At 39.3% G+C, this 27506-nt stretch overlaps 1 protein-coding gene across 1 annotated transcript in view; it reads right to left on the reverse strand.

Annotated features, from left to right (window-relative positions):
• Positions 1–12563, reverse strand: part of ADAMTS6 (ADAM metallopeptidase with thrombospondin type 1 motif 6) — a 139413-nt gene extending 126850 nt beyond the window's left edge. The window contains exons 1-3 of the mRNA XM_041414637.1: positions 12364–12563; positions 6863–7233; positions 5781–6145 (exon numbers count right to left, since the gene is read on the reverse strand). Coding sequence (XP_041270571.1) covers positions 5781–6145; positions 6863–6959 — 462 coding nt within the window. The 5' untranslated portion in view covers positions 6960–7233; positions 12364–12563. The remainder of the gene's footprint in view (positions 1–5780; positions 6146–6862; positions 7234–12363) is intronic.
• Between the last annotated feature and the right edge of the window lie 14943 nt (positions 12564–27506).

Consider the following 27506-nt stretch of genomic DNA (forward strand, 5'->3'; position numbering starts at 1 on the left):
TCTTGGTCAAAGCTCTTGTCCTGCTACTGTTTTGTACATGAAACGCCTACTCATCTTCTCTTCTGAAACAACAAAATAAAACTTACAAAATAAAATATCCTAAGTAATAAATCAGAAACAAGTGTTTTCCAAATAGAACTCTTTTACAAATGGTGAAAATATATGTATGAACAGACTGCAGCTTTCAATTACTCCTTCATTACATTGTGAATGCAAAAATAAGTGTTCCTCTTCAGTGGTATTTTTCGTTACAAACTCAATTATTAACTCAGAAGGCAACATCAGGGTCTAAATTCACCTGGAAGATGGCAGTATCAAATTCCTCTTACAATGCCTTCTTGTAACTTGAAGTCTAAGATTTTACTAGAAAATAAATAATTTACTGGTATACTGCTGCTTAAACAGTATTGAAAATATAAAACAAATTGTAACTGGGCTTGCCAGATGTGCAGAAAGAACCTTGACAGTTTGGACTGCATCCAGTCTGCATGTCAGACATCTGGGTTCAAGTGAATCCTGAGCCATTGTAAGCTCTGGTATTATGTTCCCACAGGAAGAGAGTCCTGCGGAGTGGTTCTGGCCAACACCATCAGGCTGTCTGCCACAAGCCAAGCCTGAGAAGACAGAGATACCATCCAATCTGTGGCACTGTCTCTGAGACAGAGTGGGTCCTAATTTAAATTCCTCCAGAGCATACATCCTTCCCGTCTATACTCAAGTCCAGCCATGTTTGCAAGTCTAAGCATAAATGAGATAATTACATCAGATACTGAAACTGATAATTATAAGTGGCAAGCCTACCTCGGCAGAGCTAAGTCAATTCAAATAGCATAAACTCTTAAATGCAGCACTAATTCTCTATACAATTGCATATTTGCTCCTGCAAATAACTAAAGAATATCTGCAAGCAATAGTCACAGCTCCTTCAGGTACCAGCAGTGAAAACAGTAAGGACAGCATCACCACTTTTTCCAATGCCTAGCTGATATCTGATCTCATTTGCCTAAATGCTATGGTGCTTAAGAAAGGACATTTTAATAATGCTTAGTTAATTAACTACAAATAAATTTTAACATAGATCTACAAGCAGGATGTGAAAACATGTGTGGTCAGTTGCTTCAATCAGACAAGTGATTCAATTAGCACTGGAAACACAATGACCCTGCATATGCCCTTCACATAAGCCTGGCATAGGTAGACTATTTCAAGCCTAACAGTATTTTTGCTTGCAAACAAAATTGTTCTTCCAGTGCTAAATTGATGCAACCAGTCTCAATGAATCACAGTGATTCAACAGTGAAATGACTGATTTTTAAGAAGCACTCTAAATACTGCAACTAAAAAGTACCTTGGTGATGGCCAGCATATGTTCTAAGTTTCAAAAACTCATTTGGCTAGAGATACTGGCATTGTTTATGTATTCAGCAATGCCTGATTAATACATAATGGGAAGTATACTATTATATCCAAACCAACATTCTAAATACCAGCTTTGTTTTATAATCCACTATCTGAGGAAAACAAAACTTCATTTGAAAAAGGAGTTTGAAACAATGCCCATTAAAAGCATTAAAATGAATTAATTTTAATTTTCTTTTTAAGTGTTGCAAAACAGTTCATAAATTAAACTTCTGCTCCAAAGCACAGAAATATCATTAAGACATTAAGAATGACCAGAAAAGGTTTTGACATAATACCATGGATATAAGAAACAAGCTGAATGCACCAAGTATGTTACTACAAGGAACATTCCCAAGATTATTATCTAAAACAGATTGTTTGAGGTCCTGTGTTATCCAATCCCACTACAGACTGCCAACTCATGCTAACATATACAAGGTCTGGTTCCAGCAGTTTGACATGCTCAGACAAATCTGTGAATCCAAATGGAGTTCCCCCTGAATTTGTGAAAAAGAATCTTCTTCTGTCAGGCTGTCCAGCCAGGGCCTTAACCTCCATCAGATGGGAGACATCCATCAGTTGCAAAAACAAACTGAATTATGGGGAACAAGTAAGCACATGCCTTTTCCACACAGCCCTATATTTTCACAATTTTCCCACACCTTGCATCTCTTTAGGCTTTATGTTTATCCATCTTTAATATAAAGTACTAGTAATGGCAACTTCTGAAAACAAGTCAATGTTGTTCAATATGTCAACAGCTAGCTATACACCATGATTTTATGACTGAGGAAAAAGATTTCATTAACCTACTGTGCTCTCAAAGATGAAAAAAACAGTGATCTGGCCTGAGACAGCACATCATGGAATCTAACAAAAAATCTTAGAACTAGGATAGGTACAGCTTGTATATAATTTTCTGAATACTGATGTACTGCAAAAACATATGAGTATCAAAGATAGCCGTAAAGACCCTGATACAGAATTATTTCACATACAGTAAAAAATACCATAGGTTATGTAAATTATGATCTATAAAGGTAGATGTATTCTTTAGAGTAAAAACGGCTTTCAAATGAACTCATTCTTAAGAAAAATATTAGTAATTTATAAATATATGTATTTAGGAATAAATGAAGCAAACATTAAGTCTTTCAGCAAAATAATTCCCCACTGAAAAAGTAAGCTCATGCTCTTAAGCTAGTCACCTACCTGTGCCTTCATTATCATTTCTGTTTGGATGGAGGTAACTATGCTGTCCAGCACAAACATTATGCAATGCATGAACTTCATATATATGGAAATACTGCATGTTTTACATTAACCATTTACTTGGGACCACAGTAGCCTCAAAATAGTTCCTACTACAGACCTTTTCAGGCCAAAATTACAAGATTTTCTACCATGCAAAACTTGTTTGAGCACTCAGTTAAGAGCTTTGGCACCTGGCAGAGGACAAAGATAAGCCAAAATTCAAAAAGTTTGCGTTTTGCTTGATTCCATTACTGAAGGCTCCAGAACTTCTCTGAGATTTGCTCCTCCCAGACTCAGTCAAACTCCATTCCCCCAAGGTGAAGTTCTTCACTCTTCAGCTATTCTACCACCATTTCTTTTCCTCTTTCCTTTGGTATGAAATAGTCAGCTTAGAAAATGCCTCAGTCTGGCTGCCTTGTACCCAACATCTAAAGTCCCTAAAACCCTGCTTATTGCAGGCTCTTTCATGATACACCCAACCTGCAATCCACCCACAGTAAGTGTTGCATCCACTACAGTAACCATGAGTTTGGGAGCCAGTAACCCTGTGGGCAAGACCTTCAATTTCCTCACGTGAATGCTCACTGGATTATAGAGCTTTACTCACTAATTCAGACAATTTATAGCAAAGTCAGGGCCCAGCAGATGGAAGCTGCTGGACTGAAACTTCAGTAAGTAGCAGCCTGTAATTCTAAGGCTCTTGGTAATGAGAAATATAGATGGAGAGGCTGAAACAAGAAACAGAGATAGGAAAATCAGCTGATTGCCTGTCACTTTTATTATAATGAAACTGAGAAAAAGCCCTCCTCACATTTATCTCAAATGCAAGTGTTCTTCAAAGACATAAAACATATGTTATTTAAATCATGTTCTCACATAACCACTCTGAATAACTAATAAGAATAATTCAAGACATTCAATAAGGGCAAGAAACTTGACCTATTTGTCAACAGTGAAACCTAACAGAACAGCCAGAGTAAATTCATTACATGCATTTTGTTTATGAGCAACATTCACTATTAAATATTACTTACTGCCTGCTTAAGAGGTAAAGCGTTAAACTTACAATGACTGGCTTTAATACAGATGTTAAACAAGGACTATTAGACTATGATTGGCAGTCATTTACAGACCAGCAGTCAAACTGGAAAATGTAACAAATGCCTTAAGCACAATGAATTCTGAGCTATTGCTAACTCTAAAACAAGTAATATTGTCTTCAATACTCACTGCCAATTGCTTTACTAAACATGTTCTAACCAGCAGCTGTATAACAAAACATTCATTAGTAGGAATCATCATTTTAAAATAACTTTGCGATGCATTTATCTGAATGGAGTGGTAACTCCCATACACTGTGCTCTGGAAGGCACTGCCAACACTGAAGAGTTTCCATACAGTAGAGGATAGTACCAAGTCAAGACTACTGCTGCACCCTCTGCAGGATTCATGCCTCTGAGACAGAGCCACGTGTCTCCCTGCTGATGTTTCTAGAGCAACACAGGAGCCTCACATGCTTGCGACCAAATCTTCCTAAGAGATGCAGTGCACACCTGGTATGTGAAGTCCCAAGTAAAGAGACTTGACCATGAAGAATTTGTGTGCCCAAAGTCTAGATATAAGGCTGCCTTAACACATGAAAGACACACATAAGGACAACCACAACCACTGAGGATGATGATTTAACTGGGAAACACTCTACACAGAAGTTAACTTACAAACACAAAGTTGACATACTGACACCTAGAACAACAGGCAGCCTCACTCCAGCAAAACAGACAGCCTGAGGGCAAAGGGAAAACATCCGAAATGTCACCTCAGGGTGCTGGGCACAGAAGAAAAAAAGAAAACAATATTCTGCTTCCTCGTGACATCCTCCATGCTTTTTTAGAAGAAAAGAAGTGCCATAAGGAGCAACAGATGGGAAAAGACGATAGGAAAATACATGTACCAAACTGTAATACCACACTCAATGGAACACCATTTTAACTCCATTCATCTGAAAGTGTTCACTTAGCGCTGGAAATCCCCTTTAAATATTTTTCTTCAGGAGCACTCTGAAATGTTAAACTAGCCTGCATCAGGCATATCACAAGTTGTTGGGTGTAATGCAACCTATCTAGGTCTGAAACAGATGGCTTCTTTTTGAAAGTAACATCTCAAGAGGTATTGTTCAATAGCACTTCCAAGGACAAATGGGAATTAGTTTACCAAGCCTGTGTAATTTTTTTTAACTTAGCAATTAGTTAGATCAGCTTATTCCTAACAAGATTGACCAGCATTCTACCATAATAAAAACCACAATGAGAAACCATAAAGTAGTATATTTTTACTACAGAAAACACTGGCTCTTGATTTAACGTTTCATAGTCATGCCTTTCTGTTTTAGTATTTTGTTACTCAATAGTTTGCTTTTTTACTTGTTTGTGTTCATTTTCTAATTTCTTTTTCCATGCATGTATTACTGTCATGTGATCACAAGATCACCAGTAAGAGAAGAGATGAGAATAAATTAGGTAAGAACTTCTAATTTTATTTCTAAATGCAAAAGTTTATGATTTGTAAACAAAATCTTTCTGGTTAAAAAAGTTATATAATTACTTTCCGATGCTGTTACTTGTTAAAGACTATTCACATTTTGAATTCACAGCAATGATGACGTCTACACCAAGCAACCGCTCTTCTTTTATTCACTTAGTTTTTAAACCCAAATACTCGAAGTCAGTGGGTGTTCAGTCCAATCAACATCTCTCTGTAGAGATTCAGTACCCCGGAGGATCCACTGTTTCCTCCTCCCTGTCCCTTCAGCTTGGAAGCCTCTTATAACTGTAAAGATCTCAGCACAGACATAATCCTGCAACCCCAGCACAGACACCATAAACACTACAGAGGTTGCCTACTAGAAGACTACAGAACTGAGTCTCAGTTATATATATTAGGCTTGAGAAACTGACACCTATTTCTCCCCAGGACCTAGATCAGGTTTTAGGGGTTTTCTGCACCTTCCTGTCTACTTGTTTCCCACAGGGACTCAAAAAACTGCAAGATAACCCAGTTTAATTCTTCTTCTGTAATTTAAAAGGGACAAGCACACTATTATACTATAACATGTAATGTGGACTTACCAGACCATTGCAGTTGCTTAAGGCCACTTTACTTGTACTGTGTTGGTCTTGCAAATATCCTGTGTAATGACAGTGGTCTAAGAAATCATGCTTCCATTGCGGTCCATCTTTCCCCCAGTACTCTACTGTAAAATGTCTGGACACCAAATCTGTGTTGAGAGTCAGGTTTAAATGAAAGTGCTTGCCATAGGCAGAAAGTTTAAAAAATAATTTAGATGCTGCCAGTTCTTGGTCATAAGGGTCTGTGCTCCTCCTCCTTCTTGAGGGTTTAGGATTTTTCACAGTAAAGCTGAGGAAGGCTCCATTTTGATCAACCCTTATTGGGATTGTTAGTTGGTAGTGTTCAAGGTAAGACAGGAATTCCTCTTTGTAATCAATCACAAGGTAAGACAGTCCAGGGAGTGGGCATAGAAGAGAAGAAAATATAACAGGAAACAACAAGTAGTAGCATAAACATAGACCATTTTGGGTAAATTTCATCACTCTCATGAGTAAAAGTCACCTTCAGGTAAGCGCACAATGCAGCATTTTACAAAATACAATAAAACATTATTTTCTTTCTTTGTAAGTCAAGAAAATGTGTTTGATTTCCTATTAATTTGCTTATCACTTTGAAAATAGCAAAGTAGTTTAATACCTATCTTTTCCTATTTACGAAAAATATGTAAATAACTGGGTCTGGTAAGAAGGGCATATTTTTCCCAGTGCTACCATTCAAAGAAAAAAGCTAGAAAATCCATTTGCAAGAATACAAACAGTAGTAATGAAAAGGATTATATTGTAAAAACAAGATTAGGTTCTTACTTCCTAGTCTAAAAGCATGTTAATTTTATCATGGCAAGTCTCTCAAATATTATCAAGTACATTTTACAAGATTTAATTTGCAAGGCTTTCCTACAGTTAAAAGTAGACAGAGAGAAATTAGAACAAGAAAATTTTATCTGTATGACAATTAATCATGATAAAACTAAGAGCAGAGACCAGATGAGCTCATGAATTATATAAACATGGTTTAGAAAATATTACACAAACACAACGCAAAAATACATGCTTCTTGCCAGCTGCAGAGATCAGACCCCTACCTTGAGAACTGTATGAAAGCCTGCTGTTACTGAGAAATTCCGATGAAACCATGACTAGGCTCAAAATCCATGTCCACGTCTTCCAAAAAATTTCCATAATTTAGAAAAAACAGAAAGTTTTTTTTTTTTCTTTCTCCTTGGAGAGCTACCTGTGTGCTATAGAGTTAACTTCACTCCAGAATCGCACCATAACAGGTATATTTATTTTATACTACTTTCAAATTAACTATAGGATGTTCTACTTTCTGGACAGGTACTTTCTTCTATAGCTGCAGTCATTTTCTTAATTCAAAGCAAGTATTTGTAAGATTCCTTAAGATATGAGACAGATGTTAGATTGGATAGTTACTGAAATTGTTCCATTTCTTTTCCTGAAAAACAGAAGAATATGAGTCAAGGCAAATTCTTTCTATTAAAACAGATCTTGCTGCAAAATATTAAGCCATGACAGTGAATTACACAGGGCAATATTTTGAAATAATATTCAGTATCAATTTTATGGTCACATCCAAGGTCACAATCTTACAGAAAGAAAAAAGCAGAAAAAGAGTTACCATTAACCTTGAAAAGCAGATCCATACAGTCTGTGATGCACTTATTAACTTCATGTCATTTTTATGCATTCTTACACCTATTTAGTGAGCCACCTTGTAGCTCAAATATTGTGTTCAGATTTGTTCCATCTATAATCAATGCTACACACTCATTGATTTCAACTGTTAATAACACATCTCAGTATACTGGTAGATAAAGGAAGAACCTGGAAAGGAATCCAGAGTACAGTTATCTGATCTTTCTGAAGCATGTATTTTGTTATTAGTAGGGCCAGGGTTCTGCTTATGCAGGCAGAATTCTCATTCACTTAAATAGGAACGCTGCATGTTAGAATACTAAAGAACAAATTTCAGTATCTAAAGCTATGCATCACAGACACTCCAATATTTCAAATATTTGTTGTCAGGTTTTGTTGGTTTTTTGTTTTTTTTTCATTTACAACACTATTGCAACAACAGTTTTTACTATTTTTTACAAGAGCTGCAGCTCTAGGAGTAGCCAGGGATTAAATGGAAGATCCATGCAGTCAACTAACAATCCAGTACCGTGGGATACCAAACTATGTGTTGTGTCAGCTGGTATTCATCAGTCCACTTAAACACTCTCAGCACACCTGTGCACAAACTCTGCTGAAGCAGACAATGGAGAAACAGAACACCTAAGAAGGGGAGCTTGTTTAAAAACCAATTTCCACAAGCATACACAGTCACACATGCACCAGATAAATCTGCCTTTCTAAAATTCTGGGAATGATGATACATTCATTCAGACAGGTATTACAGCTGCAGCTAATGGATTATTTATGAAGACTTTATAAAGAGCTGTAACATAAAATATTAAGAAAAAAATCATCACCCAAATCCTATTTACCAATATTACAATGAATATTTAGATAACATCTTAGCCAGTTTCAAACCCAGCTAATTACTAATGTGCAAATGAGATTAATCTGACCTTTTAAAAATATTTCAAGGCAGCAAGCAGGATTTACTCAGGTTTGTAAAGAGACTAAAAGATACTTTGCAAACATGCTTTGTGCTTAGTAGTATTTTGTTCCTGGGGAAGCATAAAGATTTTGTGATGCCATGCACATGTGGCAAGGCCTGAAAACACATTAATAAAAAAGCTTAAAGCTCTGTTTTCATTGCTATGTAGAACCTTTATTTCCTAGCTAATATTTTGTTACAGTTCCTTGATTTTTGCAAGTTCTGAAGATACATAATTAACCCCATACTCTTTCAGCTACATTAATACAATAAGTAATGTGCCTTATTTCTAATCTGAGAATATAGAGTTTCAAATTCTTGTCACTGAATCTTGCTTTATCCCCATTTGCTAATAAGCTGGTTTCTTTTCCTTGTGTGCACAGTTATAATCTGTTACAAGCATCTCTGGACACTTCCTGATAAGCAGCTCAACCTATTTGGTTTATCTCATTCTGTATAATCCAGTTTCCAGATGACTGAATACTTCTGCAGTTTTTCTCTGAATCGCTTCCAATTCGCCAGCATCCCTTTTTATCTGCAGACACTGGAACTGGGAACTGTAGTCCAGTAATGGTTTGTTACCACCATATATAGAGGTAATATTGCCTTACAGCTTCTACTTAGCCAAAATATCCTAACAGGGAGTTCATGTTCAGACTGTTAGGCTGATAAAAAGTTATCCTAAAATTAGGATCTCCTGAAGCTGCAGTACCTAGGGAGCTAGATAGGTCAGAATACTGGATACAATTTAACAGTACCCATTATTTAGTACCATTATTTATTATTTACCCACCAGTGGCCCACATGATGGACCATAACCATATGTTAGTCAACAGTGTCAAACAGTCACTGATGCCTAGTGTTCTTGCAGAGGTCTCTGAAGTGGTCTCCCTCATTTCAAGACCAATCAAGGATTGGTTCACACAAGACAAATCCCCTTTCATATCAAACTTTCTGAAAGATTCAGCAGAATTTTTTACCTCTTCTTTGTAAATATTTATTGCCAGCTTGACCATGGATACAAGATGACCATAAGAAGCTATATTAATGTTTCCAATTAAAGAGTGGTAATGGATGTGAATAAAAGCACCCAGGTAACTTCAAGATAAAATACTCTAAGTATGGCATTTGGTAGGAACATCAAAGTCTGGACTCTATCCCCCTTTTGTTTTATTTGCACCTTCTTTGGCAGCCTATTTTCATGGCAGCTTGTAGATTGTTGTTAAGATGCAAAATTTGGTCAATACTAACCTTACAACAAGAAACTTCTAGTGTATCATGTGGTGAACTACACATTCACCCACTGGTTAACATAGGTGTGGCTCCGTGTCCTCAACCACCACCTAAAACCACAGATCCCATCTAACTCTAAGAGCTCTGCCAAACAGGAAAGGAATGTTTTCTGACGCCAATGATGAAACAGATGCATGGCACTGGCATTTCTGTGAAGGCATGGATAACCATGGCAGTCAGTGGTGTCATGAAGTTCCCACTCAGTGACACCCAGTGAGGAGAAAAAAGTTACTGGAGCACAAGTCCTATGTGAGGTGGATGAGAGAGCTGGGGGTGTTTAGCCTGGAGAAAAGGCAGCATAGGGATGACCTTATCATTCTTTACAATTAAAAGTGTAGCCAGGTGGGGGTCGGTCTCTTTTCCCAGGCAAAAAGTGACAGGAGAGAAGCTGCAGCAGGGGTAGTTTAGGCTGGACATAAGGAATAATATCACAGAAAGGGTGATTAGACAGATCGGGGTGCTCAGAAAGGTGGTTGTCACAGTCGCTGGAGGTGTTTAAGGACAGCCTTCATGGCACTGGTCTAGTGCCATGGTCTAGTTGACAGGGTAGCGTTTAGTCATAGGCTGGACTCAATAACCTTAGAAGTCCTCTTCAACCTATATGATTCCGTGACAAAGTGGACTATGAAGAGGCGACTAGCCAAACAGCTCAGAGCAGTCACCATGGGAGCCTCCATCTAAACAAAGGTGCCTTGGGCAACTCAGGCATCACTTAACCTGAAGGCAGCTCAAGTTTTACGACAGGGCAGCATGTCAGACTGATGTCCCAAGACAACCGCCACACCAGGGGCGCCCACCGCAGAACCGATGGTGGCCGAGGTGCCACAAAACACAGGCCACCGCACGGCCCAATGGCAGAGCCCAGACCACCGCTACGCCTCGGGGCGGGGTCGAGGAGAGCGACGACCGGGAAAGGGACCCGGCGCTCAGGCGGGCGGGACAGGGGGCTGTCCTCCACGCCCCCGCCCCGGCGGCTCGGCCCCGCCGCCTTCCCGCCCTCCGCGGCCGGGCCGTGCGGGCGGCGGGAGCCCGCGGTGAGGCGCGGGCAGGGGCGGCCGTGCGCCCGCCCGGCACTACGAGTGGTTGCTAAGGAAATGGGGAGGGCAGCGGGAGGGGACGGGGCGGGGGACGGGCATCAATCACACAAATTCAATTACAGGTATCGCGGCTGGCTGTGAAAAACTTCGCAGGGCTTCAAAAGCTGGGGATTAGCCGTGCCCCCGGGAGCTTCCCCAGGCGAGAACTGCGACGCGCAGACCGCGCCGGGAAGAGCTCGGTGAAAAAGAAGGGGGGCCGGGAGTGGCGGGGAGAGGGACACGTACAAAGGGAAAAGATCGAGCCCTCCTCCCCGGGAATTAACCAGAAGCGTGAGGAGTAAAACTACTGCTGTGCGGGCCCCGACGTACGACGGGGCCGCCACCATATGAACCGCCCCCGCCAGCCCCAGGCTCCCCGCCGGCCGTGCCGAGGGGGTAGCTGTCACTGCACCTACCGAAAAAGCAATACCCACCCCCACAAAAGGAAAAGTCAACAGGCTAGGAAAATACACGGCTACACACACAGTTAAACACGTACACACATGCACATTATCTGTACACGTCTGCACACACAGAGAGTTAAAAACACTGGTACTGAAGAAAATTGGAAGTCACCAGACACACATCCCTCAAAAAAAAAAAATTCAGAAGGGAAAAAAAAAAAAAAAATCCGTCCTCCCTAGAGAGGCTGAAGGGGAGAGTCTGGTTGCTGTGGTGGAGCTGATCCTAAAGTTAACTTTCAGCAGCCCATTTCCAGACAGCAGCGCTGAATCTATTTGGATAAAACGCGTGTGACCCAGACACTTGGCGTTTGGCCCAAACGCGTTGCACCGGCAGCCCAAATAAAAACAAGAGTCTGACTCTCTCCCTCTCTCTCCCTTCTCTCTTGTACAACAATGAAAGAAAGTAGTGAAGACAAAATCCGCACACACATCGCCGGGGAGCGAGAGCCCACTTACCTCCTCCCACCAAACAAAGTCCCTTTGAACCCTGGGCGACTGCGGAGACAGACATACACCGACAAACGCGAGTCCGCGGGGTGAAGAGTCTGGCAAATCCCAAGCGGCTCGAAGTAAATCAAAACCACACGCTTCCATCTTCCTGATGAGCCCAGCGAGAGCCCGACATCCCCGCCAGCATCGCTGCGGGACGGCGGCCGCGCCGACCCTCCAAGCCCCGGTACAAAGTGTGCACTTGTCTGACCGCGGCAGCGGACACCGCCGGACGCGGCGCGGCCGAGAGCCGGGCGTCCTCAACTCAGCAGCAATCCGGAATAGCCCTGGGTTGTCGCTGGGGTTTGGGGGCTGTTTGGTTTTCATCTGTTGTTTGGATTTGGTTTGGTTTTGTTTTTCCTTTTCTGCTTCTACCAACGACTTAGTATTCGAAGTATAAAAAAATCTTTTTAAAAGTGCACTATTCGAGATGGTGCTTCATCAATCACCTCTCTAATCGGTTGAAAAATTCTCGCACCCCCTTCCCCCATCTCAAGGCTTCTCTCTGAAATTACTCCAAATGCACCTCGCCTAATGCAATATAAATCTCCCCCCGCTCCCCAAAGCCCTGCACGCACCATTATTCGGGACACAAGAAAAGCAAAAAGTTTCATTGAATAGCGTGAAATCTTCCTTACCGTTTTCATCTTCAATTTCTGATATAAAGTAAGTTTCAAACAATAGAGATTGCACAGGACGATTCCCGTATTCCTCTCTGCTTTTCCCCTCTGTGCAAGCAACCATCAGGGTTCTATTCTCCAACAGAATAAAATTCTCTAGCCTTCCTAAAGGGGTTTTTAGAAAACGGGTTGGCTTGGCAGGAGGAAGGATGCCATCAATTCACCGAAGCTATCACCCTGCACATTTTGTCTTTCCAACAAAAAAGGGGGGGAGGAAGGAGGGAAAAACAGGCTTATATTGGGGTGGGGGTGGGTGCCCTCCTCTTGAGCAGCCTCCTCTGTGCAAAATACCATGTGAATATCATCTGAGTTGGGGGGGGAGGGGGGACCGGGAGACAGAAAGGGGGGAAAGAGAGGGGGAGCAGAGGGGAGGCAGGCAGAGCAGGAAGGACTCAGGAAAGCTTGGTTGAAGTAGCCCCAGACCTCCTCTGGCTGCCGGCGCCGGGCCAAGCCGAGCGCGGCGGCAGCGGGGGAGCCTTGGCAGCCTCGCCCGGGGGACGGCGCGGGGCCCGCTGACGTCAGCCTGCAGATGTGCCCCGGACCGCCGCGCATGCGCGCCCGTCACGTGGCAGCGGGGGGGCAGGGGCGCAGCCGGGGGCGCGGGAGCGGGAGGGGCGGCGGGACCCTCGCCCGGAGCCGCCTGAGGGGAGCCCGGCCTGGCCCGCCCGGGGGAGCCGCCGCCGCAGCCGCGGGGAGCCGGCGGCAGGCGCCGGGCACGGCCGCTGGGCACGACCGGCGAGCTGGGGCGACCCCCTTCTGCCATCGCCCTGCTGCCGTCGCGCTGCTCGTCCCGCGCCCCGTTACAGGCTTTAATAAAAGGAAACCTCTTAAACACCATTTCCAGCGGAGGGGAGGCGGTGTCTGAAGCCCGCGCTGCCAGCGACAGCTGGGCCAGCATCGCGCCGAGGCCGGGGGTCCCGGCCCTGCTCGCACAGCGCTTTCAGTTTCATTTGCGGCGGGGTCGCGGCATCGGCTCCCCGCCTGGCAGGCGGGAGGGTGCGCTTGGGAGCGGGCAGCTGGCGGCCGGCGAACCGCCCCTGCTCCGGGCAGCCAGCGCTGCTGGCGAGAGGGTCACACGGAGAGAGTGGGCTGGAACTCCCACTCGCCCTCTAACCACCAAGTTAATTTCCGATTGCCGAAAAAAGAGGGAAGGGGGGGGGAGAGGGGGAAATATCCTTCCTAAACCTAGGTTCTAAGGTTTCAAGTTTCTGCTAACTGTTTTTCCCAAATGGTGCGGGTGCGGGTTTTCCTCCCCAGCCGGAGGTAGTAGGTGTAATTGCAACTTCTGGTGAATCTCTAATATCTGGCTGGACTGTGAAATGATTGCAGAGAAAGGTCCAAGAGCACAGCTACTCCGGGACTTCTTGGAGCATCGAAACAGTAGGATCGGCCTGCAAAGTCAAATAGTCAGCAGGAGTCTGATGGTCAGCAGGGGCTGGCTTTGTGCCCTCTGAGATGGTGAAATCAGAGCCGTGGCTGGCATTCATAGTTTCAAATAAACTCTACACAATTACTTTTGAATATGAAGCAATGTTATAGGTAAATCATATTTTGTATACAAGTATGTGAAAATTCTTTTAAGTGCAACTCTAAGAAAATAAGCACAACGTCCTAAACAGTTAGTCATCTTTGTCGCTATTCATTCTGAAACAGCGCAGTGAGCACTTACTTGAGAGGTCCTTTTACTGTCGCCGGGCAAATTAATGTAACAATGGTTAGGGGAGTAGTAGAATGTATCACTGCATTGAAAACCGGAGCTATGAAATTAATGCTCCTTGGGAATAGGGGCATTCAGAAAGAAACGCTTTATTCTGGAAATGCATCTCCAACCTGCTTCCCCCAGGGTTAATTGCTCATACGGAGAGCGCCATCCTGCGTCGGCGCCCGGGGCGTGCGGGGATGCTGGCTGCACCGGGGAGACAGTTCCGCCCTTCTTCCTCTTCATCCTGTACGTGCGTGAGCAGTTGCCGCTTTGGTGGGTACGTCTGGGTACATCCACTTCATCAAAACAGCTATTTCTAACATTGAGAAGAGTGTTTTTTGTTAACATTCCATAGTTCCTGCTCCTGGAGCAAATCGTTATATGCGATGTTCGCATGGAAGAGCCGCAGAGCATGACCTGCTCAGATGCAGCCAGGGGTACCTGAGTCATATCACCTTATCTCCATAGACAGGCATTGTAACAGGTTCTGCTCAACCTTTTCCGTAAACTCAGTGGTTCGTACAGAGAACTGGGACAGTCTATCCTATTGAAAGTACAGACCGTGAAAAGATTTCTTTTTACACATTCTGCATCAGAACCAAATAACCTTTTGAACAGACAGACACGCATCACAGCCAATTGCCTCATGGCTATGGTATCCTCGGGGGATTTGGGAGAACTGCCTTCAAATCAGACCCTGCCTGAATCAGACTCAGGAATGTTCACGTTGCCGTCTGACGGCTGAGCTGGGGACTATTCTGGTGTTAAAAACTGGCCTCTTCGTGGCTGGATCTGCTCCATTGTGTATAGCTGAATAAATACTCATCAAGCTAAAAAGAAAGACAGCTTATCACTGTCTGGTTAGGGTCCTCACATGGATTCAACTCCCTGCTCTAAATCCAGCAAAGCAAAGATATATGGACTTCACAAAACCCAGCTGCTTGCTCAGACCAACAAGTTATTTATTCCCTGTTCCAGACAACTACATTTTCTTGCCTAAGCCCACTGGTGTATATATACCAGTCAAAACTGGTCTATTACCAGGAAAAGCTTTGGCTCATCTTTAGAAATTCCTGTCTGTGATTAGAATTTCTGACAGAACTACCATTGCAGTTTGACTTTACTGTTTTGCTTTATTGTATAAAACAATATTTCAGAGTGAACCTCATTCAGATAAAAATAGTGAGCTCATTTGGTGCCTTTTTTTAGTGTCCTCACCGCAAATATTATCCATATATATACATTTTTATGAACTGCAACTTTTTAGGAAAGAAACTTACACAGGAAGTCGTACACAGATTCTCAGTATAAATGTTTCTTTGCTGCAATTAGAAGTGTTTCTAGGAGGGATTGCAATTTTACTCTAAATTCTAGTACTATGTATAAACCATTTGGGCAACTGTGTCTCAGAAACTCTGGGTAGGATTACAAACTTACTGAGCACAAAGCATATTACTCTAGGTCTTAACCAGTTTCTTAGTGTTTGCTGACCATGGATATAAGTAGCTAAAGCACTCTTGGCTTCAGGCCTTTGAATCATTTAACATGTTAGCCAAGACTGTTAAGATTGGGAAGCGTTCTCTTTTGTTTAAATAAATATTCATATTGAACTTGAATTTAGAATTGTGAGATGTATTTGGAGGCATTTGGGGTTAGTTCCAGAAATTTTGCTTTTTATTGAAATACATACAGAAGACAAAGCAAGAAGTCAACAGTGTTTCTGTAATATGAGCTTTTTTATTACCTGAACGTTTGGATGTATATACTTGACAGTGTGCTTGTTTTGGTTTGGTGGGGTTTTTTTTCAAGTAGTTTTACCTGATCAGTGAAGATCTGAAGACTGTAACCTATCTTATTTAGAAATATCCCAGCAGTGTTTGTGGAGAGAATAAACCTGTTTAAGAATTATATATCTAAAATTATGTTATGTTATTTATGTTATAAATCACATAAATACTGTAAAATTTATATGCTGTATATAATTAAAATACTTCAATTGACCATAAAGTTAAAAAAGTAGTAAAGATGAACTTGCATTTATATGTGCTATACTTTCTGTGGTTGTATGGAGAAAAGTTTTTGATGTGCATAAGGGCTTAATCTTTAGTCCCCTGAAAGATGAGATTCTAGGGGTACTTAAAGATAATGGTGCTGTTCGGATCCATGTCTTTCACTGACTTTTCCTTGTAAATAGTCTGAATTCAGACTGCTTACAAATCTCACCTTCCCTTGCAGGAGGAGATCTAACAGCATCTCTAGAAATTACCCCAGGCTATGTGTGTTCAATTGTGCCTGGTACATTGCATTTCAGAGGGAGAATGCATATCAAAGTGTACTTTCGGTTGGAAAATGCATCCCTTTTGAGTTGAGCTCTTCTTGATGACCCTCTAAAACAAAATTCACAGTGATGCATTTGGCTTCAAGTAGGGCTTTGAGGCTACTTCTGGCCAGCAAAGCAATATTGCCAAGAATGTGTTCATTTAAATAAGAAGAGCCTTGCCAAAAGCAGGACCCCCACAAGCAGCTCTGTGTGTTGTACTGATGCGGGGCTTATCCTTCCACAGGCCCCCTTATGTCTGCAAGACCCTGTGGAACTGACTACCTGATTATTTTAGTTTTAGATTTAGAAATAAAACTAGAAAACTTAATGTCAGCTTGACATCCTCCATAATGTCCAGACCAGTTTCCTCTCTGGTGAGCACAGATGAGACAGGGCAGAGAGACCAGAGAATATGAATTCGGTGAGAGCAACACCCCAAACTTTCTCAAAACGTGGGAGGGATGGACAGTGAGAAGAATGAGATTAATTACCTATTAAGAGATATTGAAATATTGAGATGAGGAATCTTAGACTCATCAAATTGTTTAGATAAATGCTATAGCAGAACAGATCACCTCAAATTTTGCAGGCAAATAAGATGAAACAGATGCTATCCTCATTAGGATTAATGTAGAAAATAAAGAACACAAATCCAATAAAGTTTCACACAAGAACAGGAACAATAGTAAATAGAAAAAAAAATAGATAAAGCAGATGAGGGAGTTTGGGTTTTTTTGGGTTTTTTTTGGAGTTTTTCCTGCTTTGTCTATTTCCAACTTTCCAAGTCAAGAGAGAGATACCAGAAAGATTAGGTCAGTAGGCATGTTTAAAGGGAGCATTTCCCAGCTATATGTATTATAGTTTTTCTGTGTATTTTCATTTTGCTATTTTCCTATTTCCAGAGAAAGTTGTTCATAAGATCTGAACAATCTGTGAGGCTTAGAGTGAGCAAAGCTGAGACAAATTATACAATATGTGGAAAATGTGTATGTGGAAAATCTCTATGAAAAAAATTGGCAAATGGTATTCCTCAAAGATTAGTATACACAGAAACATATAAAAGCTGTGCAGAAAATCTTAGGAAATACATAAGAATTCAGTTATTTTGGTTTTAGAATGAAAAATCTGGAATTAACTCACAGGAAAACCTGGCCATTACCATGCAGAACACTGCAGCATTTTGCAGTCTGGCACTCAGCTCCAGGAATGACACTCCTAGTGCAGAATTAGACATCTTGGTTTCAGGTGCCTGAGTGACTTACTTAGTTTCTGAATTGAAGGAGAGCACTGATGAGCATCACAGACTGCTCATTTAGTATCTGCTGAACCATGTGGTGATTCCTCATTTCTTGATACGCTGCATATAAAAATGTGGAAACATACACCAATGTCAGAGATGGTAAAACTGAATCAAGAAATGAGCACAGATTTATTTTGAATGGAAAAATTTGGACTTTCCATATTCCTGGACTGTATAGGTGGAAAAGATTTATTAAAGATTCTGAAGCATACTGTGCATACTGCTTTGGACACAGATTACAACTTCGTCTAATTTAGATGGTTTTCTGGCATTCTTTCTATCACACTGTCTTGCAATAGTTTATAAATGGAAATATCTTTCATACATTCTGTTAAGACAATGGCTTGAGAAAGAATTGAAAAAAATTCCAGTACTCACCTCTCTCCTTGTAACTTTTCTGTGTCGCTCCAAAATGCAAAAACTTATTTTGAATACTGTAAGTTAATGTTTGTTAGGAAATGTTTTTCTTTTCTCTTACTTCACAAGTAACTTCATTTTTCTTTTTTTTACAGGATTATCATGGCACTAACATCTTGTGTTTATGGAAAATAGCATTCTCCTTTGGAGGAGTTTATTAAAGCCTCTTCAAAAAGTCCAGCGTTTCCCTTTTGTGACTTATTTAGGATTGGCTGGTTTTGCATAAAGCTGGTCTGTGCAGTAGTAAGTGCTCTGACCCTCATCTATGTGTCTAACCTGGAAGTGATTAGACACTGCAGACTGGTGAGTAGAAAGGAGAACTGCCAAATAAGCTTGTCCCATTTTTTGCCCAGATAACTCAAGTTGTCTCCTTGTAGGTGCTCTTGGAGTCAAAATCCCGGGCCAGATTAATCTTTTGGTATGATCCAGCAGTTGGTCTTATGTTAAAAACAATCCTCTACTCCTTCAGTACAAATGTAAGAGCAATAGCGTAAAACCACCTACCACTTCCCACTAGTTCCCACTGCAATCCACTGGCATTCACACACATAGAAAAGAATCCGCTGTTGACTTTCACATTGGAGCAGCTCAGGAGCGTACATATATTGTATTTAGCTGCTTTGCTGTGAGACCAGTGATCTCCCATGAGAGAGCAGTTATAAAAAGAAATTGTAGAAAAGAACAGCTACTGGTCCTCTTGTAATGACTGCAGCTATTTGTCAACTGAACCTCTCAGAGACCTCTGACATTTATACGAAGCTTGAGAGAAAGAGCAAATACCATGATGCTTCAGATTTATTTACACCTTCACAGTAGTTAGTGCTATGAATATTTCGTTATTCCTCTAGATATTCTTGAAGTACACTCAGTGTTGCATATATTTTTCTTTGCTATTTGGTAAAAGGATACAGCTACAGTCTAAAGATAAAACTAAAGTAAAGGACTTGAAATAAAAGATCAAAGGTCACAATGTAAGTTTTCCAGCATCAAAAGTATCTTTTTCACATTTACTGAAAACTCAGCTGTGCATTAAAATCACAAATAAAATTTTGTTTTTAAGGAGTCAAAAGATTACCTTTCTTAGCTATGGGTTTATATTCTGGGCACAATCTATGAACTGAAATATGAACTGGGTTTGGCAAACTTCTGTTCATGCTAGAGCCATCAAGGAATTATTAACATCAATATGCAAATTACACTGCAAAAGGATAATATTCAATTTTTCTCAAAAGCTTTCAAGATGTCTTATATTGTGATTAAAGTGTATTAAAGTCTGTGCTAGCAGTTTGGCATTCTAACATGAAATAACCATAAAGCCATTCAGAGCTATGAAGGTGATGGTGTGGGACTGTTCACAGACGTTAGTGGGAAAGAAAGAGCAACTTGAGCCTGTGTTTGTACGTACACATACTGACATGATAAGGCCAGATCAAAAGAGACCTCATCCTCTATGTGGTCATCACTGCAAACTCTGGAGTGGATTCACACTGGTTCTTGTGTCAACCTTCTGACTTCTTGGAAGATTAACTTCTTCTAACTTCATTTTTTCTTTTATTCAAAACAAAAAAAAAAACAGAACAAACAAAAAAAATTTACCACCACCTCTGTATTCCCACCATGCCTGAAACTCAATCAATGGTAATAACTTCTGTGTATTATTTTTGCAAACTTTTAAATTAATATCAGGAGATTTCTCAGCCACAAAATACTCAAAGCAAATGGAGTAACAGCTAAAGAAATCTATGAGTGTGGAAAAAAATCTGCAATTTTTTTTTGCTCACTGCATCCACTGTTGCTTCTACACAATTTCACTCACAGATTAGGTTATCTAACAATAAATAGAATAAACTTCTGTATAAATTATTGCATGAACAGTTTTCTGCATAGATTTAATTATACCCTTTACAAAACTCTTCCCATATCAGTCTTCTATATAAACTTTGGCTATTTTGCCAACTTAACATTGTATTTAAAAAAAATTCAGGTAAACACATAAAGAGCACAAATACAGAGATATCCCACCTGCAACTGTGTATCTATGATTAATTTTTTCCTGCGGTTTTTAAAAGCAGGTCTTTAGGGTTTCCTATTTCCCATGCCAACTAGTGCTTGAGTAGTGCAGAAATGAAAGTTTAGTTCTGTGCTTTACCAGATATCATTGGTGTTTCATAGCAGATCAAGTGGGACTGCAAGGGAGGTGTAATTAAGCTTTTTTTTTTTTTTTTTTTTTTCCCATAAATCAAGGATCTGCATAACTCAGCTGAAATTCGTGCAAGAAGCCATCTTCACTACAGCTGGTACAAATGTTAAGGCCAAAGTATCTTTTGATAAATTTACAAAAATGTTGTAAAATTTGTAAAAATGTATTTTACAGCTATTTTCTCCACTGCAGGGCTGCTTATTTCCTTAACATTGGCTCTTACATCTTCTGAAGTATTATTATTTAAGCCTCACCTATGGGTATAGCCTGTTCTTTCTATTTAAAGTCTAGACACAGGATGTTTCTATTTCTCATCCTCCAAAAGCTGTCCCGGGGCCATTCTCTTTCTCTGTGCCCAGATAGTATATCTGACTTTCAGAGGTGAGAACTGGGATTCTCTCTGAATAGACTTGGGGGAGGGTAAAGGGGTAACCTTTGCTCTTGCTCTGCCCCAGAATCTCAGCTTTGCACATGAATGAATACTTTTCTATTGGGGTCTTTCTTTCGGGGGATGAAACAAAAGAAAGAATACCAGGGATTTCACTTTGTTCACTGTCTCTGCAAAGGTTTTCTCTGAGACTTCATGAAAAAAAGAAATTCAGAAGCTTGAAATGCCTAGTGCAAAACTTTTTGAACAAGCAGGATTTCAACCCAACATTCATCACACTGTGTTCTACAGTAAATCACAAAAATAATTTTCAAACAAAAATTACTTACTAGCTACATGGTTTCTTACCAAAGATGGGATGTAAAGTGCATTAGTGTAATTCTTCTGAAGTACAACTGTAGTTTTGAAGATTAAAAGTTAACTGTTGATTGCTGCTCTCTAAGAAGGATGAAACCAGGTGGGTTTTTGGTTTTTTTTTTTGTTTTTGTTGTTTGTTTGTTTCTTCAAATCAAGACTTTGGGGAATTGACTGAACTATGATGTGCAGAAAATAATGCTTTTGTCTTGAGAACCAGACTCTGGATGGCAAAATGAACATTCCATTAAGTATAATTAGATAAAATCAATCAAAAAATATCTTCCTTGTGCTTGTGCTATAAACATGGCATATGTTCTAGTAAATGTGCCTGGATGCATGCATTGCTACTGAAGTGTCTTCTGCCCCTTGCTAACATTTGGGCCTCTAAGCCTCTCAGAAACTCCTCCAATTTTTTCATTATATATTTTACGTGAAAGATAGGAATTAATCTTGTATGACTCAATATGAAAAAGCTGTAGAAAAGGATACCATTTTGTTTGTGTTTTCTTGGCTATAAAGTATTTCATACTACACTTATGAAATCTTACAGTATTCTCAGGTGAGCCAGTGACACTGATCAGCAATACTGACAATAAACAGCCATCAGCAATGGGATCAGCAATATATCATGGCTATTCTTATTGTGGCTCCCTCTCTGATCCTGGTTGAGGAGAAAGTGAATTCTTCCCCTGACTTCTGAGACATATTAAGAATATGAATGGTAAACACATGCATTGCTAGTGGTATGTGTGTCCAGCCCAGCTCTTAGCTTGCTAAAGAACTTTGCACATACAAAAAAACAGTTTGCTGTAGATGACCTGCAAGATCTTGTTGGCTTAGTGACTTCAATATAAATTCATATTAAAAGAATTATACTATTTTAATCAGGTCTACTTACACAGAGTTAAATATAGATTTGTTTCATTAAATGATATATAGGTAAAAATGCAAACTGTACTGATGCTGGTAAAGAAAAGGTAGGCAAGGCTACTCTTTAATTAATTTATTTTGTCTAAAATACTGCTTTGCTATATTAAAAAAAAAAAACCACTAAACCTGATCCTGTGCTATGGCTAAAGTACTGTCTTAAAACTCAGATTCCTAGTTTTCTCATCTTTGTTTTTGGACAAGCTTTTTCTGAAACATTCAGATGATTTGATAGTAGTGAAATTCTAAGCAGTGTGTATTTGCAATTGAGAAGTTCTTACAGCTGAGATTGGGGAAAGGGCTCTCCTCTTGCTGATTATGCATTAAGATTCAGCTTTTCTGACAGGTGCACAGGCCTTTGAGATCTAGATTACCCAAATTATTTTTTTAACCCAAATTATTTTTTTTTAAACACAGTCAAATTTAACTTGGACAAATTAACTGTATGGTTGGATACTGCTTTTAACCCATTTTGGAAAAATATATAAGTAATTAAAAGCAATTAGCTTTTAAAATACAGGAAGGGTGCATGTGTGATATACTTCTTATCCATCTTTATTCCTGTTATTTTACTAAACTAAACATACCTGACTGCTTTTTTCATAATACTGGTAACAAGATCAGAATCTCTGTACAAATATTACAACTTTGTCAGAATAGGTAATTTTTATTTCCCAACTTCACACTTGGTCATCAGGCAGTCATCCCACATCAGGCAGCATAATATTTTAAACCTCTGAGCTATAAAGTCACAGACTGGCCAGCTGGAAGCAAAATAGGTTTCCCCTTACCCATTGCCAATGCTTCTGGACTCAACTAATTCCCTGAAGAAAAATGACTATATACTTGGCACAGAGCAGCTGCTAAATTTAAATTCCTCCTGCCTCTATATACTAGGTTTTCTATCTGATTAAACACTAAACTCCTATGATTTGGCCAACTTCTCTTCAGAAAGGGATCCCAGCCATAAATAAATTTACCGAAAATGATTCTTTGCTTTTCTTTCCTTCATAGGACTAAAAGGAAGTTTCAGTGAAATAGAAAAAGTGGCAGATGCAGCCAACCTAACATGCCATCAAGAAAAATTTTGGCTATTACCTGCACCACTCTACATCTGATTGCACTGCTTAATTTCTCTTATGAATTACAGGTGTCTGTAGCACTGTGCATATTTAACCAGAAATTCTGAACTGAATGCAATTTTTATAGAAAGGTTTGGAAGAGGAAAGCAGTCTGAACAGTCACTTTTATTAAATGAAAACAATTTTATTGAGGGTTCTCAGCTATTTCTGGGACTACATAAGATCCATCCAATATCTTATGAAAGATCATTGTACCCTTCTCTTGTGATTCTTTAAAGTGCCACTAAAATTAGGAAATATTGTCTGAGTGATTCAGCAGACCTTTATTTAACCCAAAAGTTTAAGATTTCTCTGATATCCACACTCTAGAGAAAAATTTAGTTGCAGGATCAATATCTTCATCTCAGATCATGTTATAAACTACCACGTGTGTTGCAAGCGTGATGGAAACTGGATAACAGGTGAAAAAATATCAATAACTTTGGCTGAAGAAATCAATACTAAAATGCAACTGTTATAGAAGCAGAAGTATATTTCTCTGATGTTGTGCACAATGAGTTCTTAATCTATTAATTACTATACGTGCAATACATGGACTGAGATTTTAACATCATAGCAACAATTTTTCTTTAAATTTAGTCTACTAAAAGATATGGAAGTGCTTCTGTGTATTGAGTAATATATAAAAACAGTATCATGGTCTTTGTACTTCATTGTGCATCATCATGCCAGAAAAGAGAAAACATCTTTCTAAAAATGATCACAACCTGTCTTATCCTTTGTCAATTTTTACTAAAGAAATAGTAATTATAATAAAAAACAATCTACTTTAATACCTACCTGTTTTAACATTAATAAATCATTGTGATTATTACTTACTGCTTAAGCTTAGTTGAAACAACCTCCATAAAAAATGAAATTTTGAACTTTTTTACTATTGTCAGAAAATCAAAGGATTTCCTTAGCTATGCAAAAAGCAGGCATAGATCTTTGAAACAAAAATTGTTTTGTGGGAAAATATATCACTCTTATTAATATATTAAAATTATTCTCTTTGGTCTGAATAAGCTGAGTTTTTTCTTACAGGCAACTGTGTAATTTGCTGATAATTTGCCAAACACCCATATCTGAAAATGTTTTTTCCTATAAGCCTGATCCCTGCCATACATATGCATGTTCACTGGAAAGCCTCACATTCATAGTATTAATTTTTGCTTCTGAATTTGAGTTCTGAACTGCAGCCACATGTCAGTCGTTTGAGATGGTAACACATCAGCTTGAGTTCAATTATTTCAGTGTCTATTTTTTTCCAGGCGCTCTTGCTTTTTAGAATTGGCACTGGGTTTGTGTCCCCTTGAGGAATTATGTGCATGTTGGCACCATCCAGATTTTATTTTTTTAACAGAAGCAGCTTGAAAACAACCTTGCTAAAATGTTGCAAAGATAACTTTGTTCAGCAGTTATGATAATGCTTCTTTGATGCTGCAGTAGTCCAGTGGGATTTCATCCCTGGTATGGCCCACAGACAGTCTTATCTCCAACGGAAAAGAACTTCAGCAGGAATTAATTTGTCTTAAGTAAAATAACTCTCTTGATTTAAGGTGAAGGCCTACATCTAACTCCTGGTAGTTCTACATGGAGTTAACTGATTTGGTTTAAGACGTTCCTGGCACAGTATAGGAGATTTCTTCTTGTAAGCACAATTCCTACTGTACATCATTCTGGGGCTCTGTCTGTCCTCCCCCAGTTTATTTTGGTTTATGTGGCTTGGCTTTCTGAGAAGTGCTGCGTCTCTCACAGTAACTCACAGTTGATGTAGTGATGTAATATTTCATGAAATTAATATCTGTGTTACATTATAAAATTTGAATGCTGCTGCAGCTACACTCTTCTTGATGTAGAGCAGACACTGTTTGACTAACAGTCAAGACACAGTTGTTATTCTCAGCTTCAGTGTTCTTGAACTGTAACCCATACATGAAAGCTTGCTTTTTTAGTTAATCATCTCTTAAATTAGCAGTCCAAAGACTTGAAAATGTTTTTTAAATTCAGCTTTGTTGTTACTGCCCACATCAGTTCTAGCCATAAAGGGAAATTTACATTCAAATTTGTGTTGTTCTTAGCAGAATTCTGCTGGGACCCTCACATATGCAATTATGGTATTATTTTTATACTCTCACCAGTTCTTCAATATTTTGTCTTCCTAAATAATAGATTACATGCAATGTTGCCAGAATCCTGTCATATACAAGGAACTTTGATCCAGTTACAGAACTTTTGTCAAACTTGCATACAGTCAAAGAATGTATTGACTGTGTAGCCTTAGCTTTCATAAGCAGAGAGCATTAAAACCAAGCTCCTGTGTGCAGTCAGGGCTTCTCCTGCATTTAGAGCCATCTGGCAACTACCTGATAAAGTCGAGGTGAATTTTTAATTTGCAAAACAGGTAGGAGAACTATTCTGAATAGACTAACTAACTTTAAATTCAGCTCAGCTGAAGAGTTGCACGTCTCTGTTATGAAACACACATTTGCTCCCTTTCTGTTAAGCAGCTTCATTCACATTAACCACAGTCTTTGGATTCTTCTTTTAAATGCAACAATACAATCACCTTGTTTTCTAGTGCTGCAGTTCACTTTTATAGAAGGACTATAAGTAACATATTCCCAAATCTAACAAAACTTTCATTGCAATGAGTTGGACAAAACAAAACGTTTTAAGAGTGCAATAGACACATAAAAAGAAAGAAATTATACTGAAATAGAAGCATGCTGCCCATTCAAATAAAAACTTACACGCCACTGCAATTGGTTACACATACACAGTAGCGTTGTAAGCTTGTTCTTTTGCAAAATTTAATATAGATTGATAACAGTAAGAGTTTTATAGTCAGTGTAAATAGTAATAAAATTAATCAATCTGTTAAATAAAACCAATAGAAGTAGCACAAATATTAACTTTTATGACAGTTATCAGCTTTGAGCACTGTCATTTGTTTCTGTGGATAAGTTAGTGTTCTAGTAAAGATGTGTCTAGATCATGTCACCAAGAATAATTGCTTGCCTCATCACCAAGCAAAATGGCCCAGTGTTCTATTAAAGGAAATAAAACACAACCATGTTATAATCGTAAGGAAACTTGACCAAACAATTGCCAAGGAAATGAATGGACTAGTTATTTATCAAGTAAACTGCAACACTAATCTAGTTTAGTCTGTATTTTAAGTTTTTCTGCTTGAAATTATCTCCAGCAACTAATTTAATGAAACCTAAATTAAAACTAGAATAGGAATACCACCAAAATTAGATTTGTCTTGGCTAGCTATAATCAAAAGCTCATTTGCAAGCACCTGCAAGCAGCATCTGTTGCCAAATAGAGAAGGCAATATTATGTTTCATTTGACACAATAAATTTTCTGAAGTACAGAATTTGAAACGTTTGCACAACAAAGAACTTCTTGTAACCATGACTGATTATAATTACGAGTAGTTTGGCACTGCTGAGGTATCTTGGAATGCTCATTGTTTAACCTGGAAACAATCTACTAAAGCATGGTGTATTACCTGATAATATGCACAAAATAAAGAGTCTCATTGTCTTAATCACTAGAATGTCATGCTTGGAAATAAGTGGAAGTATTGTGATCAAACTATTTTGTGCTAAAACAGTTTGAAGCAAAATAAATAAGCAAATAAAATAAAAACGCAACAAGATCAAAAGAATCCCCCCCGAAATAAACTCAAAAAAACAAACAAAAAACCAAACAAAAATCCCTAAAAAACCAAAACCCCCCAGAAAAAACAAACAAAAACCCTACTCCCCCAAAACAGCAAATAAAACAAAACCAAAACAAATAGAAAAACCCCATAACCGTCCCCACCAAAAACCACACACCAAACCAAACAAAGAACAAAAAACCAAACAAACCAACCAACTAACCAAAAGCTACAAAAACTCATCTCAGAGTAAATCCAGTAAACTAAACCAAAACACTGATACCAGTAACTTTCTCTCAGAAAACACATACTCTGGCTATCTTTTGTGAATACGTAACTATGAAAGATGACTTCAAGATTTAAAAAGCTGCAAGACTGCTATCACATGCTTTTATTGGACTTTTCTTTTTTTAAAAAAAAAGCTTCAAATACAATCTAAGATACAGAAAATATAGCATCATTTTACCAAAATACTAACGAATATTCAAGAATTCAATATAGGCTTACCTTTTCAAGGTTATGTTATGTGTCTGTAACCAGCTACAGCAGTCTTCATTAGTATCACCTGCACTCTCTCAAACCACAAACAAATCTCATGTATATTTCTGCCAAAACTTTACATCCAGAAACTTTTATGCCAAACTCTCAAAATCAGATTTTTTTCAATGCAGCAAAATGCAGATAAATATAGT

The sequence above is a fragment of the Onychostruthus taczanowskii genome, unplaced genomic scaffold (assembly GCF_017590055.1).
Source record: "Onychostruthus taczanowskii isolate IOZ18803 unplaced genomic scaffold, ASM1759005v1 scaffold46, whole genome shotgun sequence".
Taxonomy (NCBI): domain Eukaryota; kingdom Metazoa; phylum Chordata; class Aves; order Passeriformes; family Passeridae; genus Onychostruthus; species Onychostruthus taczanowskii.